This window comes from Corythoichthys intestinalis, chromosome 12 (assembly GCF_030265065.1).
Source record: "Corythoichthys intestinalis isolate RoL2023-P3 chromosome 12, ASM3026506v1, whole genome shotgun sequence".
Lineage (NCBI taxonomy): Eukaryota > Metazoa > Chordata > Actinopteri > Syngnathiformes > Syngnathidae > Corythoichthys > Corythoichthys intestinalis.
The window spans coordinates 25,423,348-25,446,245 of NC_080406.1; the positions used below are offsets into that span (position 1 = coordinate 25,423,348).

A 22,898-nucleotide genomic window follows, 5' to 3' on the forward strand; every position below is an offset into this window, starting at 1 on the left:
GGAAAAAAGTAGCTGCTTATAGTCCGAAAATTACGGTACATAATATAACCAAGCAGCAAGGGCAATAAATCTTTCACTGCAATTCAACGAATTATCACCCAGTGATTAATGGGTGCTTTTCTTAATATAATGAAAAGTTATAGCGACATTATTGCTGATTTATTTGTACGTTGAATTGTTCTAATTGTGTAATCATGACACTCACAAAACCGTATTTTATCAGTTTAATCAATTAAACTGATTCATGCACAAGTTGAGTACAAATGACGGTACAAAATTAATTCACAAATAATGCTGTTTACAGTACAACAAGTCAGGCAAATGCACCAGTTTGTACATTGACAGGAAAAGTCTGAAAGGCTCATTCAACAAAGAGGTCATACAAAAATAAGACATTGTAAAAAGTACTTCTGCTGCCTCCGCAAAAAAATCAGTAGCTTATTTTGAGTTGAATTTATACAATGTTTGAAGAAATGACAGCACTCTAGTCAGATGGAAACGTGAACTATATCTATCACAACACAGAACAAAGAAATGAATCACGGCAAGACAAACTTTCCACATGCTGAGCCACAAAGCACCGATGCATGCTGGTATGTCAGCTTTACACAAATCCCCCGACAAAAATGGGGAGGCATAAAGTACAATGTGTAAGGATGTAAGGGAGTTTAAGGTCATGATCTAAACCTAGTGCATGATAGAAGAGTCCATAAAAGGGACATTTAAAAAAATGAATTAATTCATTCAAATCTTTTTTCTGAACAAAAAAAGCAGGTTTAAGGGCCTGTCCATAAGCAGCTCGTCTTGAAGTGAGTTCAGAAGAGCGCGTCTACATTTTTAATGAGCACCTCCACCACCTGCCTCTGGTAGCGAATGTCATTGAGCGCAGTCATGGCGTCAAGATCTGGAGTACGCATGAGGGTGGGCCCGAAAACAATGGCCAGGTTCTCAGCGTTCATCAGGTTGTACTTCTCGTTTTGGGTCACCCTGAAAAATGAGCGTTAAAAAGGTTAGAATGAAGGCTCGTTAATTCTCTGGTAGATTCCACATTTTAAAGTAATGAATTTGTTTTAAGGTGATGAATTTCATGTTTTAATATGAATTTAAGGTCATGAATTTGTTTTAAGGTGATACATTCAGTGTTAGAATGTGATAAATTTCACATTTTAATGTGATAATTCTTGTGTTTTATGATGCTAAGTAACCATATCAAATGTGATAAGTCATTCTTTTGCATTTGGCAAAAAACAACATGAATGCCTTTCATTTCAGGTTGCTATGGGAGCACCATGAAGGCTCATGTCCTGTTTTAAGAGCTTAAATGTTTTTAAAAACTTGACCTTTCGTTTCTATTTTTTTTCCAGTACTGGTAGTCCCCGGGCAGTGTTGTAATCTGATTACTTTCTTTCAATAACGAGCAATCTAACGCGTTCATTTTTCCAAGCCAGTAATCTGATTAAAGTTAGTTTCCTCGGTGCCTGTGCGTTACTATTTTGTTGTTGCCTCATACTGTATGTAGAATGAAGAATATTGTAGTCATGTACGAAGAGCATTTGAAAAGAAAATACTGTGCTTGAGTTTGGGAGTGACATCACCAGTGTTGTTAATAACGGCGTTACAATATAACGGCGTTACTAACGGCGTTATTTTTTTCAGCAATGAGTAATCTAATTAATTACTTTTCTCATCTTGGCAACGCCGTTACCGTTACTGAGGCGGGAAAGGCGTGCGTTACTATGCGTTACTAAGTTGGTTGAATAAAAAAAGTCTGAGAGAAACGGACTCACGGGGACGAGAGCAGAGCAGCAGTGGGGAAGACGCCGTTGCAACCGCGATGCTAGGTGGCTCCAATAATACCTGACTGTAGCCATAACCGACAAACTACGCCCACATGACACGGTAGATATCATATTATATAACTAGATGCAAAAACTGACACAGCTGCATTGCCAACATGTTTTAAGGACTACATGCGTTAGTAAACAGCCGCCATCTTAAAGCAGTAGACCTCTCAGGAAGGCCCTGATATAGAGATCCTTCCTAGCGAACCTAAGTAACTTTTTTTTTTTTTTTTTTTAATCTAAAATGCTTCTAAATCGGCAAAATCTTAACTTAAATCTATCTTTAAATGATGAAACAGTTTTAAAACTTACACATGTTTAAAGTAGACAGAAGGGAACTAATGCAATAACGGGAGCAATTTTAACAACTTTAACGGTTGATTCACAACTTTAAATGACTTCCACACATAGCAAAGGTTACTAGCTAGTTATCGCAATACCCTTGTGTCTAGTTAAGTGGAGGGTAAAGAATTGGGCTAGGGCCAATTGTCCCCCAAATCCTTTAAACTTCACATTGTGTGACCTGTTTTTTTTTTGGTTTCTTGTTTTTTTTTTGAGAGAAAAAAAAAATATCACTAGTTACTTTGCCAAGTAACTAATTACTCTTACATTCAGGTAACTGAGTTACTAACGCAATTACTTTTTGGGAGAAGTAATTTGTAACTGTAATTAATTACTATTTTAAAGTAAAAATAACACTGCATATACTGTATATAGATATAACTAGATGCAAAATGACAGACACGGCACTAGATGCATTAGTAAACAGCCGCCATCTTAAAGCAGTAGACCTTTTATTACGGTTCTTTTGTAGAGAACCTTCCTAACGAACCTAAGTAACTTTTTATCTAAAATACTTCTAAATCGGCAAAATCTTGACTTGAATCTATCTTTAAATGATGAAATAGTTTTATAACTTTCATTTGTCGAAAGTAGAGAGAAGGGAACTAATGCAATAATGGGAGCAATTTTAACAACTTTTAACAGTTGATTCAGGGTGAAGGGTAAATTAGGGTAAAGAATTGGGCTCGGGCCAATTGTACCAAAGACCTTCACAAAAAAACTTCACATAGTGTGGCCAATGTTTTTTTTTTTTTGAGGAAAAAAAAAAGTAATTATCACCAATTACTTTGCCAAGTAACTAATTACTCTTACATTCGGGTAATTGAGTTACTAATGCAATTACTTTTTGGGAGAAGTAATTTGTAACTATAATTAATTACTTTTTTTCAGTAAGATTAACAACACTGGACATCACATCTCACGTTTTCTCATCGGGGGAAAAAAACGGGTCACGTGTATGACCATGCTACCTGTGCGCGCGCCGTCTGCCACGGCGGTCAACAACTTAACAACATAGCCTGGCTAGTGGCTATCTATCAGGATGCTAACAGTAAAGAAGACGGAGAGATACAACAAACGGCTGCATTTGCTCACTGGAGATACAGCCATTACTTCACATATCTGTCCAGTAAAGATGACAAAAATATCTCCGTGCGTTGCAAACTCTGCGCTGGCTCAGAAAGACTGTCGACCGCTATATACTCGACATCCAATTCAACAAGGAAGCACTTGGAATTACAGCACAACGCGTCGCGAAAAAAAATCGAGACAAAGCCGACAGGTAACGAGACAGCCAGCACTTATACAGTTTGTAACCAGCCTTTATAATATGTGTAATTATGTACATTTTATATTTAGAGTTTGTAATCATAGGCAGAGTTTTACATTTGTGGGACTGGGGGGAGAAGCCCGTTGAAGACTGAAACGAAAGTCAAAAGTTTGGACACACTTCATAATTTTTGCGTTTTATATATTTTCACTTCTATTGTATACTCTCACTGAAGACATCAAAACTGTGAACGAACATGTGGAATGGCAAAAAAAAGTGAAATAAGTGAAAACAGGTTTTGTGTTCTACATTCTTCAAAGTATCCACCTTTGAGGTGTCTCCAAACATTTGGCCAATACTGTATGTATTTATACACATCTTGACACTGTTAGAGTTCAATCAACTGTTCAAGTTGTTGTTGGCAGCGTTTGAAAGCTTAGGTTTTAAAGAAATTCTAAATCTTGCCTGCTTTGGTGTAGTTTTGGCTAAGCAAAGCAAAGGATAGTCTCCAAGGTGCTAGTCACATGATCTGTTCGAAAAATGATTTTGACACATTATGAAAACTTTACGTTGTAGGATTTTTGTTCATTTCATTAATTTTTGTTGTTTGTTTTATTGCTTTACAACTTTTAGAGACAACATTTTCACGGCTAGGTCTTTATTTCAAAGGGGAAGTTCAGAATTTTTTACATCAGGCTTTATCTTGGAGTCAGCGGGGGTTTAATTAGTCGTTGTAGTTGATTTAAACACATTTTGTGCAGTTTGTCAGTTATTTGTTAGTTTTAGGGCTCCGGAATGGCTCAGCTAGGGCGCGTCAATGGTGGTCGACTAATTAAACCCTCGCTAACTCAAAGATTAAGCCTTATGTGAGAAACTCAATTACATGCGATGACATTTTTCTGTTATTTTTATGTTGAGGCAGCAAAAGGAAAAAATAATGGTAAAAAGTAGCTAAAAAGTTACTTTTAAAGTAACTTAGTTACTTTGATAATAAAGTAATCAGTAAAGTAAGTAGATTACTTTTTTGAGGTGTAATCAGTAATCAAATTACTTTTTAAAGTAATCCGTGACAACACTGTCCCCGGGCTACAAACGAGTTCTGTTCCTATGCTGGCGATGTAACCTGAATTTAACGATGTAAAATGTCCATAAGAATTGTACTTTGTTTGATGATGGAGGATACACATGCCTTCTGGTGGCAGCGTTGGGTCTGGCTGTACTGTCTCATTGTATGACTGAGAAGCAGACTCGGATGTCTGATATGGATAAAGGATTGCTGCGCTGTGGTTTGGCCCACATATGGCTGTAAGTTGTTTCAGCTAATATATGTTTGTGTTTGCATTTGTAACTAAGTTTACAGCTACAGTTTGTGGAGTTACGCATGAGTGATTATGAGAATTGTAAATACATTAACATTCAGAGCATTTAAGCTAGCGGTCTTTTGTTTGGTAATGGTAAATACTTATATAGCGCATTTATCTACATGGTTACCATGTCCAAAGTGCTTTACATTAGCACACATTTACCCTTTCACACACAAATTCACACACCAATGGTGCTACCGCCATGCAACCCATCAGGGGCAAATTAGGGTTCAGTGCCTTGACAAGGGCACTTCAACAGTGGGCAGTCGTAGCCAGGAATCGAAGCATTGACCCTTCAGTCCGAGAACAACTGGAGCCACCAACTGCGCCACGGCCGCATATTGCCAAATTAGGCTAGTTTAATCTACTAAATTTACATATTGATCATACTATATGGACAGTTGAAGTTTTTTTTATTGTTAAAATGCGTGTCGTTTTGAACATAAGTGTACATATGTGTGTTACAGCTTTACAAATTGTCAAAAGTGAAGGAAGTAAAAAGCTTCAAAAAGCACAATTGCCTTGTTTGCTGTCTGTAGAGCTGATCAACTTCACGATTAGTAAAGAAAGAATATGTGACATTAATAAAGTAAAGTAAAAAATAAGATCCTGTGAGGTACAATAAGGTACTGTTTAAGCCAGTGGTCCCGAACCACCGGGCCACAGACCGGTACCGGTCCGTGGCGCATTTGCTCCCAGGCCGCAGAGAAATAATAAATTTATTAACGACTGCAATCTGGCCTGTGGCTCTTGACCCATCAATATCCCTATCTACTCTATAGACTATTCCGAGTAAAGATTTGTATAGGTCGCCATCTGGTCGTCATCCATTCTGCATAATATGTGGCTAAAAGCTAGCAAACGAGGCAACAGAAGGGAATGCACTGAGAGCATCAGATCTCATGGCGAACCGTATTGCTAAAGCTAAGAAACCTTTCACAATTGGAGAAGAACTCATTATGCTTGCGACCACAGATATTTGCCGAGAAGTTTTAGAGGAGGCCGTTGTTGAAAGTCGGTTGATTCATTGTGTGGTGAGTGACATTTTCCCTGCACTTAATATTCGGTTTTAGCCTTGACGTGTTATTTTATATTTACTGTCACTTTCTGCCACACATTGCCACTCCGTGAAAAAAGGCCCACATTACACCGGCCTGTGGTGCAAAAAAGGTTGGGGAACGCTGGTTTAAGCGACTTAAAACAAGCGACTTAAAAAAAAAAAAAACACTACTGGAGTCAAAATGGCGGACGAGTCTCCGACGTTGTGAAGTCAAAATCGCGTGAGTCGAGTACGTCTTAACCCATAATTTGTTTTTCTGATGTTAGAATTTTTTCATTTTCCTTTGCCCTGATTGTGTGTGCACCCTGGTCTCTCAAAGGCAGTGGCTATTAGCAGAGAAGCACTGACAGTAACACAGAGTAGAAGAGAGTAGTACAAGAGGAAGTCATGACAGAGCTTTATTGTTTGTTTTTTGTATTGTACAAAGAGCATATGAGGGAAAACACAGACAAGACTGAAAAAGCAGTTTCTGTAAAGGAAATTGCTGTATTTTAAGCCAAAACAACTGTTTTGTTTGATAGAACTATATGTCTTTATACTGCCATTGCAGATTCATTGCGCATTAAGCCCCGGAACTATTTTTAATTAGTCCGTTTTACCCTGAAAACCCCCGTTTACAGACGTCGCGCAACCGCTTTTGTATGAACCCAGCCATAAAACGAAGGTAATTAATCATATTTATTATTCAAAATGTCTGTTGTTTTTAGCTTTGAATCATAAATTGATGTCTCATATTTCGTTTACAAAAAAAAAAAAAAAAAAAAAAGAGAAAAATGGCGTCTGTAAAAAAGTCACGGATATCTACCTCGTAACTATCACTTAATTGTATTTTTTTTCTTAATGTCACATTTTCTCCGATATGTTAGATGATTAATAATCGATCAAAACAAAGAAAAATTAAAAAAAACATTTTTTTTTTTAAGTTGGCCAAATTGGGGGTCTCAGAGCGGAACTTCAAGTCACCTGATTGTTTTCAGCCATATGCTTTTTGTTTTAGGCTTTCATTATTTCTCCCTTTCTCCACTTACCTTTTCAAGTGCGCCATGAGATACTTGAGTGTTTCATTGTGTGACAAGGGCAGCATAGCAAGCGCCTCTCGGAAAGCTTCAAGCTTCTTGTCCGGGTCTGTCAGCTCTGGAACACAAACGCCATAATGGTTAAAGTGAGTTCAACTCTCGGGACTGCATTCAAGAAATCAATGAATCTCTTTCCTAAAGTGCTGTTGAAAGCCATTACCCTCTCAAAGAGAGAGCACTAATGCATATTACAGTAAACAAAACTGTCAAATAATAATATATTGGATTTTTATATGGAATTTGGTGATGGAGAGTTTGGTCAGACTCACTTGCGGCCTCGATGAACCTGGGGTACGCGTTGTATGAGATGACCGGGACGGGCAAATCCCTGAGGTAGAGCTTCAGAGCGCCCGTGATGATGTTGATGTCTTCGTATGCTTTCACTGAGATGTCTGTCTTCTCGCCAGCTGCGAGGACGTGTGATAGAACAAGGAGTGGATGGAACAAAGTGAGAGGCAAAAAAAAAACAAAGGGAAGCGGAATGAGAACTGGGATCGCAGTGGCGGTTTTCACATCAACATGAGACTAAAGGGCTCGTCCGGCCACTGACGGTGCCTATCAAAGCGTCTGCGATAGTTTGATTGCCACTCTCGCCGGGTTTGTTTGCGCCTTGGCGAGCGGGCCATGGCCTACTTGTGCTGGCAGGCTGAACATCACAGTGCTGTGAGCTGGAATGACACTCTGTCATGGATGATCTCCCGCATGCCCATCTGGGAAAGTCCACTGCTCCAGTTAAAATTCACACTACACATGCTGCAAGTGCAAAGCCCCACACATCGAATTTTTAAAGATGAGGTTGGAGCATCACATTAAAAAATCTATTTTTCAGAACTTAACATTCTATTTTTCCAAATTCAAATCCTCAGGTTGAAATGGCCAATTTCACACATCCTTAGATATTTTGACGGACTAATTTTTATTAAGTCTTGCTCATTGTGTTCACATCTTTTCATGAACTCCTGGCATCCAATAAAAAACTATAACTACAGTTAGTAACTACACTTTACATGTAACAAGTAAACAAGAAAACAAAGAGATTAAATAGGCCAGTGATTTGTGTAAAATAATGGTGATTACAACAAAAAAATCTGCAAAATAAATTGACACCGGCGAACAATTTGAAAAAACATTTCTGATGATTTATATTTATTTATGTTGATACAACTAAAATTGTTCTGCTGATTCCAAAACTGTCAGGTTTTGTCCCCACAGTTTATCTTCCATCTATATTGTTACTATTTGCAGATAATTATAATTAGAGTAGCCATATCCATAGACTTCATAATATATTGACGGGACACAGGCGGGGGGCTGATTAATCAAAGCTGACTGAGTGGAAACACAGACAAAGAGCTTTTTAAGTTGAAAATTCTTGTGAATGAATGCTTAAATCCCTGAATTCTTTATAGATATGGACGTAAAACAGTCTCGATTCTTGGTTAAAAGCAAAAAAACAAACAAACATGCAGTTAGCATTTATTTTACGTAAATATGTCAAATGTGCTGCTAGTCTTTAAGCCACTGTGGCGCCACCTTATCACCACAAAGAGCTTTTTACGTTGAAAATTCTTGTGAATAAATGCGTAAATCCCTGAATTCTTTAAAGATGGACGTAAAACTCTCGATTCTTTGTAAAAAGAGCATAGAACCGCGCAGTTAGCATTTATTTTACGTAAATATGTTGAAAGTGCTGCTAGTCTTTAAGCCACTGTGGCGCCACTTTATCACCACAATGAGCTTTTTATGTTGAAAATTCTTGTGAATAAATGCTTAAAACCCTGAATTTTTTATAGATATGAACGAAAAACAGTCTCGATTCTTGCTTAAAAGCAAAAAAAAAAACAAAAAAAAACGGGCATTTAGCTTTTATTTTACGTAAATATTGTAAATTATGATGCTAATGCTGTGGCGGTTAATTTCTCCCGTTGATTTTTTTCACAAAGTGTCAAAATGCATGCATGGTATGAAAAATATAATAATGACCTTGAGTCCTCGAAAAATCACTCCTGAGACAATCGTTCCTGTTTGTATGCAGTACACCTTTCGTACTTTTTTAACCTAATTTCGGCATTCCATTGCTGCATGTGTTTGAGAATAACTGCGACCGACTTCGATCGACTGAAGTAGGACGGCCCCCTACTTGAAAGCGTGGCGCAGTGTCTGGGGGAAGGTGTCCCGTCAATATCATTATGAAGTCTACGCCATATCATTTATAAAAACATAATAGGGTTAAATATACATTGCAGGCGTCACAGTTTCTTTCATATTTCATTGTCAATCAATATTTTTTTTATTTCTTATAAATAAGCAAATTTAAATTAATTTAATTTATATTTAAGTAAAGTATTTTTCATAGTTTTTTTTTTTCAGAAAAAGAGGGTTTCCTATTGTTGAAAAACTTGTCATAATATGCAAAGACTAGAAATACTCCCTCAACAAAACAATTGTGTTCCTCACTGTTATATCATTTATTGATCATTGGACAATTTTGAGGAAAAGCATGTCAAAGAAATGCGACTAATGGGAGAAATTCACAATATTTCTCTTTTGAAATTCGCCACGCATCCCAGTTGAAATGTTGCCGTCAATGGCAGCCAATGAGTAAATTGCCTAGTGCTACAATATTATATCATTTATGAACATTCTATTACACATTCTAAGTATAGTTTGGAGCTGCTCCCCCTTTAGGGGCTTCGTGTCAACACTGCATGTGAGGGACGCTTGGCTGTCACTCCCAGAAGGCCACTCACTAATCCTTTTTAACGTGTCACTTTCTAATTAATCTCAAGTGAAGGTCGCCACTCATCTAAGGATTTTCAACCGTGCAAAGTCACTCAGCCTTTGATGGGTTGACCGAGAAAAAAAAAAAGGGGAAAGCCAACCTTTGTCAAACGCCATCTTCACTTCCTCCACAGAGTCACTGAATCCTGATATTCTGTAGAGGCCTTCGGATTTCAGTCCTGGGGGCAAAGAAAATCCTTAAAAAAACATACTCCTGCCTGAGAAATTTAATTAAAGCAACAGTGCATATATAATACATACATAAATAATGTCCATGTCAGGCTAAAATAATGGGCAGATGCAAATTGTTTTCAGCATCACTAAGCAACCTAATAAAGACATAAATCAAACTGAGATCCATATGTCAGTCAGCAGGCAGACAATGAGAAAGCAATGAACTCCTCTGACATTGTTAAAGTGAAATACAACCAACTTAGGCAGCAGGAAACACTGCAGCATAATCCTCATGACATAATTAGCTGACTCTTATCAGTCCTGGGTGAAAGGAATGTCTAAATTGTCCTTATAAACTCATCTTTTATTGTTTTAATGGCAATAGCAAGAAATTTAACTCATTCACTAAATACAGAGGGGCAAATAAGTATTTAGTCAACCACCAATTGTGCAAGTTCTCCTACTTGAAAAGATTAGAGAGGCCTGTAATTGTCAACATGGGTAAACCTCAACCATGAGAGACAGAATGTGGAAATAAAAAACATAAAATCACATTGTTTGATTTTTAAAGAATTTATTTCCAAATTAGAGTAGAAAATAAATATTTGGTCACCTACAAACAAGCAAGATTTCTGGCTGTCAAAGAGGTCTAACTTCTAACGAGGTCTAACGAGGCTCCACTCGTTACCTGTATTAATGGCACCTGTTTTAACTCATTATCGGTATAAAAGACACCACAACCTCTATCAGTCACACTCTAAACTCCACTATGGCCAAGACCAAAGAGCTGTCGAAGGACACCAGAGAAAAAATTGTAGACCTGCACCAGGCTGGGAAGACTGAATCTGCAATAGGTAAAACGATTGGTGTAAAGAAATCAACTGTGAGAGCAATTATTAGAAAATGGAAGACATACAAGACCACTGATAATCTCCCTCGATCTGGGGCTCCATGCAAGATCTCACCCTTTGGCGTCAAAATGATAACAAGAACGGTGAGCAAAAATCCCAGAACCACACGAGGGGACCTAGTGAATTACCTACAGAGAGCTGGGACCACAGTAACAAAGGCTACTATCATTAACACAATGCGCCGCCAGGGACTCAAATCCTGCACTGCCAGACGTGTCCCCCAGCAGAAGAAAGTACACGTCCAGGCGTCACTAGAGAGCATTTGGATGATACAAAAGAGGACTGGGAGAATGTGTTATGGTCAGATGAAACCAAAATAGAACTTTTTGGTAGAAACATAGGTTCTCGTGTTTGGAGGAGAAAGAATACTGAATTGCAACCGAAGAACACCATACCCACTGTGAAGCATGGGGGTGGAAACATCATGCTTTGGGGCTGTTTTTCTGCAAAGGGACCAGGACGACTGATCTGTTAAAGGAAAGAATGAATGGGGCCATGTATCGAGAGATTTTGAGTGAAAATCTCCTTCCATCAGCAAGGGCATTGAAGATGAGACGTGGCTGGGTCTTTCAGCATCACAATGATCCCAAACACACAGCCAGGGCAACAAAGGAGTGGCTTCGTAAGAAGCATTTCTAGGTCCTGGAGTGACCTAGCCAGTCTCCAGATCTCAACCCCATAGAAAATCTGTGGAGGGAGTTGAAATTCCGTGTTGCCAACGACAGCCCCAAAACATCACTGCTCTAGAGGAGATCTGCATGGAGGAATGGGCCAAAATACCAGCAACAGTGTTTGAAAAGCTTCTGAAGAGTTACAGAAAACGTTTGACCTCCGTTATTGCCAACAAAGGGTTCATAACAAAGTCTTGAGATGAACTTTTGGTATTGACCAAATACTTATTTTACACCATGATTTGCAAATAAAATCTTTAAAAATCAAACAATGTAATTTTCTGTTTTTTTCCCCACATTCTGTCTCTCATGGCTGAGGTTTACTCATGTTGACAATAACAGGCCTCTGTAATATTTTCAAGTGGCAGAACTTGCACAATTAGTGGTTGACTAAATACTTAATTGCCCCACTGAATGTATAGTAGACACAAAGTATGTGTTGTGGTACTTGGTAAAGTTTACATCAAAAACACTCAATAACAGCAACAGACGCCTAATCCGTTTTGACTGGAGGGTGGGGACAGCCAGCAATAATTCATTTCTAAAAAGGTTTGGACTTCAATTGTAATCTATGGCACATGGAAAAAAAGAGTTAAATGATAAAACCTCACCTCTTGACTCAATCTCTCGTATGCACATGTCCACAACCATGGGCCGCGCCGTGTTGTGGGCATTGACCAAGGTGGTGAGGTCGCAGCTATACACTTTCCGGATGTGTCTCAGACTCGGTTTGCAGTTGTCGGGAACCAGAGGTGAACATTGTTTGTGGACGTTCACGCCGCAGTCTACAACAGACACATCGACAGGATTTAAGAAATGTGTCTTTTGTGAAGTAAATAATAGCTCTTGTTGATGGATTTTGTTCAGTTCACTAACCTAATTGAGCTTTTGTATTGATTCAAATTCCAACATGAAATAATTGCCGGCTTTATTGTGTTTAGGCCAGCATAAAAACAACAAAGGACCTAGTCTTCTCAATCACTGAGTAGACCCAGAATGTCATGAAGCTCCTCCTCTCTGTCATGCACTGCCCTACAAACATTAGACACTAAAAAGTCTACAGTTGGTAAGCTGAGCTGCCTGGATGGATCTAAAAGGTCATTGCTGCGCTGTGTCCAAACATATTAAAGGGAACGACAGCACATTTATCATGTACAACCCAGTGGAAAGAATCGTGTTTAATAAACTGAAAAAACACAGAATTGTGTTTTCTGATGTGTAATAGTGGAGAAAACATAAATAAAATGCAGTGTTTCCAGGAAGTGGCCACCGATAGTGCGGGCGGCCATTTTATCTATGCCGGTACTATTACGCGCCCCTTTCTCGTGACGTCATAACACCCATTATCACCTGCACCCGTGCTCGAGTTCATCAGTGTATATGTGCGTGGGCATAACTGATGCATAGACATCAAAATACTTGACTGAAAGCTCCTTCATTCTCTGCGCCCCACCAGCCCGTAGGGGGCTGTGTGACTCAGCTTCGTTTATTAGAAGTCGGTGCGAGTAAAACTCTCACACATGCTTTTGAGCACAATGCCGGATTTACATTCAAAAAGTATGAAAGCTGGACCATATACTAACAAGAAGGATTGTCTCAGGAGTGATTTGTTCGAGGATTCAAGGTAATTATTAATATTTTTCGTACCGTGCATGAATTTTGAAATGTAAAAAAAAATCAATTGGAGAAATTAGCTGCTCCATACCTCGCAATATTTACGTAAAATAACTGCCGACTGCCCGGTTTTTGCTTTTAACCAAGAATTGAGACTGTTTTACGTCCATAACTATAAAGAATTCAATTATTTAAGCATTTATTCACAAGAGTTTTCAACGGAAAAAGCCATTGTGGCAGCACCCTTATCATAACAAAGAGCTAACAGACTAGTATCATTCTTCGACATATTTACGTAAAAGTAAATTCAAACTGCCCGTTTTTTTTAATTTTTTTTTTTATGCTTTTAACCAAGAATTGAGACTGCTTTACATCCACATTTATACAGAATTCTGGGATTGAAGCATTTATTCACAAGAATTTTCAACGGAAAAAGCTCACTGTTTTGCTTCGGCGGCAATGTTGGATTTTGTATCTCTAGATTTTGTTTTAGATAATTCTGCATCCATATTAAAAAACAACCAGCTTTTTTGTGTTTTATTTTATGTAATATTTCAATCTAATAACTTTCAGTGAAACACCATGGTCCTGCACCAACCCCTACGCCGACGGCAACAAGCAGATCTTCATCTTCTTTGACCCCGTGCACCTTTGGAAGAACATCTACAGCAGCTTCCACAACAACGGCTGTATGGTGCTGCCCTGGTGACCTGGGGCTAAAGTAATTGGCCAGCATTATTCACTTTATAAAAAAAGAGGAATCAGAACACCTATTTTTCTAAAACAAACATGTTTTTTAGGAGCCTGAGAGGATGAGGGTGGCTCGATTCTTGAGCCGGAAGGTGCTGGCCAGTTGGGAGAACTACTATCTGGGAGAACTACTGGGAGAACTCTATCAAGGCCGGCTAAAAGTTGACCCAGAAGGTGCTAGCGCGCTCTTCAATCGAGGTCGTCAACCCCAACACGGTTGCACGCGCGAGGAGGAACACAGGGACACACAGGACCAATAACCTGGAGATGTTCCAGAGGACATGGGAGACATGGAGACGGGCTGGGCGGTCCTCAAGCGGCCATCTCTCTCCATCGCCCACATGGCGTCCTTCGGAATGTTGCTGTGGGACTCACTGATGTGCAGGTAGCACAAGAGCACCTGCTGGTGTTCCTAGCGGTCCCTTTTCAACTGTTTTGGTGCGAACTTCTACAAGGATGTGACTTCAGAAGCGAGGAAGAACAAGGCCTTGGAGTGGCCGGCCGGCAGGAAAAGGAGCATAGTCGAGGAGGGCAGAAAGGAGACGGCAAGGAACAGGGCCTTGTACAAGTGGAGGTGACCAGAAAGCGCAAGGTATAGAAAAAGGCTATGTGATTGTTGAAAGACAAGGCTCACATCCTGGTAACACTACATCGATGATTTGCACTGCCTGAATTAAAGGACTATCTCATACGCATTTTATATTTATGTTTATTTAGATTTCATACTTGCACGTCACTTTGGAAATTTTAACTTATCCTGCACTGTAAAGGGATGCTCCACAATTTCATTGTATAACTGTATAATGATAATAAAGGGCTATTCTATAATAAGTTGTGATTATTAATAAATTCTATATGGCGGAAAACACTAAGGTGACTTAAAGTTCCGCTCTGAGACCCCCAATTAGGCCAAATTTAAAAATTGTCCTATATGCATGTTTGATGCATCATTGGAAAGCTTAAAATCTCAATTTTCTGGGGGAAGAAAAATTTTGAACAGGAGGGCATTTAAAAAAAAAATTTTTTTTGAACAGCAAAACCCTAACTGGAGGCGAGAGCACACGAGAGCAGAATTAAAGATGCCACGATTTTAACGAGATATTATCGCGTACTTACCTTGTTTCAATCCCAAAACTCCATGCAGCATGTATCACCAAGTGTCAAGACACAGCTGTGAATGGCCACAGCCGGATTTTTTTTTTCGGATTTTATGGGTGAAACATAGTCATATAACAAGGGTCGCGCTGCAGAAATCGCAGACAACAAGGAGTGGTTGAGATTTTCTTTTTCATTATAGTTACCCTTTTAAACATTATTTTTCAATTTTTCTTTGTTTGGATCGATTATCATCTAAACATAAACATAAAAAAAAAAAAAATACAATTAAGCGACAGTTATGAGGTAAATATCAGTGACTTTTTTACAGACGCCAAATTTTTCATTGTGACGTAATTTGTGTATAAGTTTAAAATATGCAAGTGAATAATTTTTTATAGACAATTTTTTTTTTCAAACTAAATATTAGAAATCAATTAATGATTGTAGGCTAAAAATGACAGACATTTTGAATAATAAATATAATTACTTACCTTCTTTTTATGGCTAGGTTGAAACAAAAGCGGTTGAGCGACGTCTGTAAACGTGGGATTTCAGAGTAAAACAAACAAATTAAAGATAGTTCGGAGGCTTAGTGCGCCATGAATCTGCTATGGCAGCATATAGACATATTGTTCTATCAAACACAACAGTTCTTTTGGCTTAAAATACAGCAGGTTATTTTAAAGAGGGGTGCAAGAGCAGAAACTGCTTTTTCAGTCTTGTCTGTGTTTTCCGCAATATACAATCTATTTACATATTATTTATGATTGATTCTGCATGTTTTCCTCAAGTATTACGTTTCTGATGTTAAATTGAGTGATTTATTAGCTGTTGAAAACTTGCAGTAAAATTAAAATTAAGTTGCTATTTTGGTCAAAAACTTATATGATATGTTAAATATTGTTATTGATCCTGAAATGATAGGTGATTATCTCTGCATTTGGTGATTTTTGTGCATCTAGTGTAAAATCAGAGAATTTTATAGCCATTTTAAGTTTTGTTATATTTACATAAAATATAATCAGGATTTCATAAGGGAGCGATTCTGAATTTTTTGCTGCTGCTGCTCATGGAGACTCATATATGGCTAAGGTAGGTGCCTGTTTTAGGTCAGTAGCAGCTTTGGTTTTTAAAATATTTGAATTTGAAGTTTTTGAAAATAGGCCCCCTATGGATCAGCCCCGTTTCCCGTGTCATGTCAAGTACTATGAAGTCTATGGATAAGTACATATCAAACAGTGAAAACCGTGTCATAACGGATATCGTCGGGGCAAAACTGTTTCAGTGGAAGTCCACCTTGTTTGCTGGTGGAGAACAGGCAACATGAGACTCCACTCCTGCCATCGTATCAGACGCAGACGCACGCAGCGAATTAGAGGAGCGCTAAAAAGAATGAGGAATGGAGGCGGACCGCTGTTGTTGGGCTTTAATTTTTTTCCCCTTTCAAATCCAAGCTCATGCTGCAACAATGGCAGCGGAAGCAGCAATTCAGCCGCTGCAGGCTACACTAGACCTACTTTCGCAGACTAAAATGGAGCAGCTCCTCGAGCTCTTAGATCTTTTCAGTCCTCTTTAATTTCAGAGAGGTTTTCATCCACGTTTTTTTTTTAATTCCACCCACTCCTAAAAATTTTCTTTCAAATTTTCATCTCCAAAGTCTGCACGATGAAGCATACTCCCTACTCCGTATAGAACCTGGAGACATTATTTAGATGAAGATGGGTCCCAGGAGGAAAGGATTCAGCGTTTATATGCATTGATGCAGAAATGTAATTACCTTAAGAGATGATTCTCTTAAGGGTATCTGACAAGCAGTATAATAGAGGAGGCCTGTGCTGCCTGTGTCCATGTGTGAGCAATGAAAGGTTCCAAGGGTCCCAGGTGGGATGAGTGAGGGTGTGGTGGATGTCCAAGGAACACCAGCACACAAGGGGATGCGATTTTACTGCAATGTCAGCGGGTTTCGGCTTGTTGCTATGGCAAGGAGGCTACAGCTCAGTCTGGAATAGCGATGTTCTCTCAGCATCTGACCTGCACTTGTTTTTGTGGCCAAGTTTTATAAATAATTCATATTCAAGAAAATTAAAGGATGAAGTGTGTGACTGAGATGATTGGTCAAAGCGGGCTGAATTTTAATTTGTGAGGAAACGGAGCGGCTTCCCCTCGCTCTGAGCTCGGCACCTCATTAAAGAGACGTGCCAGTTTTGTTTTCCTTTTCGGGCATGATGAGATGAGTTTATGGGGGTGAGTGGGGCGGGGGCAGTTTGGTGAGGGTGCTCGCAGATGAGCACAACAAGCACCGAGCAAAGGCTGGCTCCCTGGAGCTCGGCCAAAACAGTTGAGCTCATACAAAAAAAAGGGGGGGAAAGGGGGTGGTGCAGCACTTTTTTGGTATGCAAATCTGAGCACCATGAGAGACTTTGGTGCCCTAGATTCTAGTACTGGTGCCCGATAGTGAAGGAATGGCAGAGCGAGACTCTCGAAAACCAGATTGCAAACATGCGCGCCTTCAATTTGCTTGCTGTCAGATTTCAAAATGAAAGCATTAATTAACAATTAACGCTAAATCTCACACCGACACCGAGTGTATGTGCGACACACTTTGTTTCATCCATAAAACATCAAACAGGCTTCGGAGAAGGATGTGAATTTTAACAGCTACCGCTAAACAATATTACAAAGTGGCGATAGAACTTTTTCCCCTTAAAATATAGATGATGAACTTTAATTGAATTGGTGAGTAAGTAAGGAATTTTCAAACATGCAAATTAGTTTTATGAACATGCCAATGTTACTGCAGCATCGACAAAAATGCAAAGATGAGTCGGTCCGAAAAAGTAAATCGTTTATCATTAAAAGAATGTTTTCAAATAAATTCGCTCTCAAACATGCAATATTACATCATAGCAATGAAGCCCTCATTTCACTCTATTATACAACCCCCTAATCCAATGTTTTCACTGTTGGGATTGTAGATTAAAAGGGAAATAATCCAGCTCCAGATGTACTAAAAACCAAGTAACCCATATACAGCAATGCTCACTTTGTAATCAGTAAAGAGACAAGCAAGTGAATTTAAATTGTACCTGCACATTTGACCCCCTGAGCCATCAGCCCCCACATGAAACTGGCACAGTGGTCACACCAGCGAGGCCCTCGGAAGGTATGGACCTGCAGCACAGAGGAGGACAATGACAGATAATTGTGATACAACCTGCCAGTACAAAGGGAGCTCTCTATAGTAGTGATTGTATGTGGATGGCATTCCTTTCTTTGAACTACATTCAAATACTTTTTATTTAATTATTTTTTTTGGATAGCTGGGCAACAATTTGTTTTGCTTTAGGTCTGACAGATGTTTATAACTAATTTTTGGGTGGAGAATTCAAAACTGATTTGTTTTTTTTCTAGTAATATAGGTAAGATATGGAAAAAAACCTATTTAGTACTATGTTGTTACTACATGAACACTGCTAGACTTTACCTTTCTAGAAGCATATTAGTGTAAAATAAACATTGCAGTCAGGCCTTGTTCTTTTGCATTTATTATACGTCATTTTTTTTTTTTTTTTTTAATCTAAGAAGCACATATGTTCAGTACAGTGATTTTTGTGTGTGTAAAGAATACTATAGTTAAAAAATTTAACATTATAGAGAGAAACTCAGCTCAGTTTTGGAATCCGCACCTAAAAATAAATTCAAACCAGCTGTCTGATTTAAAACAACTAAAATTGTTTTCCCACTGTTATTAGTCCTTGTCAAAGCTTTCACCTTCAAACCTCTACATCATATATACACATGAGCTAATACACGCACACATACACACTATGTATTTACACATATACAGATTAGACATGTGTCAATTCGTCATGGTTTCAAAACCGCAAACATTTTCCTTCGCATCGTCCCTATGGTATTAGCTATTTTTTATGTCCCAAATATGCAGGGAGAAATCCCTCACTTGCAGCTGCAAGGCTCAACCCTCCCCCACCGGTTGTTGCTCAGTGTCAGTGTGTCAGCTGTGCTATACGATGCCTGGAGGAGGTGAAACTCCCGAACTTTTTACCCCATCAAAGAAAACGAAATCGCTGGTATGGGAACACTTCGACTACAGAAAAGTAACAGACAGATGCTGCTTAGAGGAGGAGGGCCAACCGATATGTAAAAAATGTTTGCGGAGGGTGGCTGCCGAGGAGGCAATACCTCTAATATGAATTATTCAAAATTAAAGGTTAGTAAACACTGTCCTGAGGGTTTCTGACTAACTACGAGAGTTAACTCCAGCGTGTTTAGCGATGATAAAACGTGGTGATATTTTTCTCCCTGGCAACTGTCTGTGTTGAGAGAGTGTGTGAATAATGTAAACATGATACGAGTCATACACATGCTTTTTATGGAAAATATTTTAATTATTTTTGTTCCGATGGTAATAATGTTGTGCTGTGGCTGTGGGTTTAGGCTCACCTAAAGGACTGCATTTATTTTAATGTTATTTAGAATATTTCAGTTATTTTTAAAAATGTATTTTAACTTAACCATATACTGTATTGGCCCGAATATAAGACAGTGTTTTTTGCATTGAAATAAAACTGAAAAAGTGGGAGTCGTCTTATATTCGGGGTCTAGACCTTATGCCCATTCACGACGCTAGATGGCGCCAGATATCCACATTGCTTGAGGAGCAATGTTCTGTCGTGACAGATCTCAGCTACTCTCAAGTTTAACCAGTTTGCATTATTTTATTGCAATGTTTTTCCTTTCTCAGATTTGTTTCAAGACTACAGTTACAGTTAGACCTCACTTTGATGGTTAATGCAGTTATTGCAATTTTGTTGTTTTATCACAATAGATTGGTTTATTTACATTTCAAAAACAAGAAGCCATTCATTTGCAAGTGTGATTGCACTTTAGTTTACATATTTAAATGTTCAGATATTAAGATTTGAATGAGGCATAATAACATGCTTTTTTCTCTCAAATATAGTGTTATACTCATTTTTTCAGATGTACTGTAATTATTTTCTGCATAAAAATTAATTTTGTGTTCAAAAAGTCTTTGTCAAACTTGGGTCTTGTAAAAGAGGGGGTCGTCTTATAATCGGGGTCGTCTTATATTCGGGCCAATACGGTAATTATGTTCCAATTTGCTAATATTTTTTGAAAAACAAAAATCTTGTTCAGTGGAAAAAAGTTCTGTTTTTGTAACCCAGATAAGTATCTCAAAATAACACATTTTAAAGCTGTAATAGCAATACCGTGATTCTGTGAAACCGTGATATTTTGGCTTAAGTTATTGAAACTGATATATCAGTTATTGAAACTGAAACATAACTGCCAGATCTCCCAGTTCATATGGATTTGACACTTCTAGTGATTACCAGTAAGTCATGGAGAGTCCATTTCCAAGACCCACTTAAATTATCACATATGGTTCCTCCCAATTAAATGCGACATAAAGCATGGAAACAGGATCCAACTGAGAATGAAGTGCAAACGAGCAGGTGACTGCAGTAATGGGTGTCAAATCTTTGCCATGATGGCACAGTGGGGGCTGACACTCCGATAGCATGAGGAGAAATGTGCTATGGAAATAGCCGACTTTACCAGGTAACAACAGCCAGCCAATCGGGAATGCCCCTGAGAGCGAGAAGCACCAGTTTGAGGCTTCATGTCAGCAATCAAATGAACATCGAGAGCGAGTCATTTTGTCAGTCACCACAAAACAACAAGAAAGTGGCTTTCACAGCATTTCCTTTAAAAGTAGACTACTGATTTAACGTTGGCATGGAATGCAGCATTTACTGTAATTTGGAGGATAGACAAACATCAATAAGCTTGCAAAAAATGCCAACTCTTGTGGTTAGAAGACTCCATCTGGGTCTTGGGCATTGTGGTTTTTTAGTAATGGCCTTTTAAAAGCAGGAACTGTTCTCATTATATGTTGAAAAGGAACATTTAGTAATAGATGGGAACAAAGAAGGAGACAAGAGGGCGACAGCAGTTCAAAACGCTTTTCGATCACTATTCAAAGCAGACTGAAACAGGACCATTGGAACTAGAGAACATAGACGAACACTCGAGCACTGTTTTGCCTACTCCATCGGCCTAATCTCTCCATCTGGCACTCAAATTAACAGCAGTGGTACACAAGGCACCCCACAGATTTTTCTTTCTTTGGTCGGACCAAAACAGTTGTTTTTAATCGCATCGCCTCCTCAGCAACTCCCCCTCCCTGTTATTTCCCTGTAGAGAAGCGTGAGAAGCAGCCCTTTGGCCACACATGATGAAATGAATCAAGTGTTTTGAAAGGTAGATAACAACAAGTTTACTTTCAAATTCCAGCCTCACCTTGAAGTTATGGTCTTTCTCGGATATTGGCCGCTCGGTTTCCTTCAGCGAGGCTCTACGGACCAGAGAGGTGAGCTGCGAATAGGCAAAGAGTTTAAGTGGCTGCCAGAATGTGGCGGAAGGTTTTTCGGGCCCCATCCTCATCCCCAGGGCGGCTGCCAAAATCTCCTCCTGGTTGGCCTCTCGTTTAGCCCTTTGAACCAGGGACGTTTCTTCCTTGTGAGCCTCGTAGGGCTCTTTGGATGGCATCCTAGGCTCAGCCGTCCTCCGGCTCAGGTGAAGACACAATCTCGAGGTCCAAGCATGAAGAAGCTCCCTGATACTTAAAGCAAGCCAAATAACGTTATTGTTTATACGGTGAGTCCAAACCAGAAGAGTCCTGGTATAGCAGTCAGAGGAAGAACAGGAGACAATTGTTTTTGAGCAAAAATGCCTCGGATTCTAATGTGACGCCGTCGGAACATGTATGCAGATGAGATGTGTGGTGGCGTTAATCCTCTCCTCCCTGTGCTGAGCTGATATTCTCCCTGGAACAGAGGCAGCACACTGTGTTTGGATGCTGTCAGAGCAGGCAGAATGAGGGGGAGGAGTATGGGGGTGGATCCTGTAGTAGTCATGGGTGATTAAATGGATCCCACCAGCCAATAGCGGCACACATTCATCCGCTGTGGTGGTTGCTGGCAACCCACCCCCCACGTGCTATCGCCATCAGATAACCAAGCGGGAAAACTGGACTGAGAGTAGGCCTGTAATGAACAGTGAATGAGTCACGCATCAGTACTGAGAGTGCTTGCGACAGGAGTGGGTCGTTAAAAAGAGGATCTATTTTAAAAATTGCCTTGTCACCAAAACAGGTCACGAATGGACCTGAAAGATAAGAGCACAAATCCGAGAAGCGTAGAGTATTTAGAGAATTGCTTCAATTATATCCGATGGTTTCCAAGCATGAACTGCCCGTTCAGGGTCAAACCACAGCATCTCAATTGGATTGAATTCCAGACTTTAATTTAAAATTATAATATAGAGCGGAAAACACAGACAAGACTGAAAAAGCAGTTTCTGCTCTTGCACTCCTCTTTAAAAGAAACTGCAGTATTTTAAGCCAAAACAACAGTTGTGTTTGATAGAACAATATGTCTATATGCTGCCATTGCTGATTCATGGCGCATTAAGCCCCCGAAATATTTTTAATTTGTCCGTTTGACCCTGAAAACCCGCATTTACAGACGTTGCGCAACCGTTTTTGTTTCAACCTAGCCATAAAAAGAAGGTAAGTAATTATATTGATGAAAATGTGTCATTTTTAGCTTAGAATCATTAATTGATGTCTAATATTTAGTTTAAAAAAAGAAAATGACTTAAAAAATTTATTCACTCGCATATTTTAAACTTTTAAACAAATTGAAATGAAAAATTTGGCATCTGTAAAAAAGTCACGGATATCTACCTCATAACTATCGCTTAATTGTATTTTTTTGTTACTGTCGCATTTTTCCCGATATGTTAGATGATAAATAATTGATCCAATCAAAGAAAAAATGAAAAATAACGTTTAAAAGGGTAACTATATGAAAAAGAAAATCTCAACCACTCCTTGT

At 39.0% G+C, this 22,898-nt stretch overlaps 1 protein-coding gene across 1 annotated transcript; it reads right to left on the reverse strand.

The window, feature by feature from the left end:
- Positions 1–202: 202 nt before the first annotated feature.
- Positions 203–21,988, reverse strand: chn1 (chimerin 1). The gene is made up of 7 exons (XM_057851434.1): positions 21,301–21,988; positions 18,039–18,123; positions 12,102–12,275; positions 9,836–9,913; positions 7,223–7,360; positions 6,906–7,011; positions 203–987 (listed from the first exon to the last, which is right to left on the reverse strand). Exons 1-7 carry the CDS (start codon positions 21,547–21,549, stop codon positions 816–818), a joined length of 1,002 nt encoding a protein of 333 aa, XP_057707417.1. The 5' UTR covers positions 21,550–21,988; the 3' UTR covers positions 203–815.
- Between the last annotated feature and the right edge of the window lie 910 nt (positions 21,989–22,898).

Excerpts from the sequence above, each read along its gene's own strand:
- chn1 (XM_057851434.1), bottom strand. The coding sequence starts at position 21,549 with ATGCCATCCAAAGAGCCCTACGAGGCTCACAAGGAAGAAACGTCCCTG. Across the intron at positions 18,124-21,300 it reads AGAAAGACCATAACTTCAAG|GTCCATACCTTCCGAGGGCC; the intron begins GTGAGGCTGGAA and ends TCTGTGCTGCAG. Across the intron at positions 988-6,905 it reads CTCATGGCGCACTTGAAAAG|GGTGACCCAAAACGAGAAGT; the intron begins GTAAGTGGAGAA and ends CTCATTTTTCAG.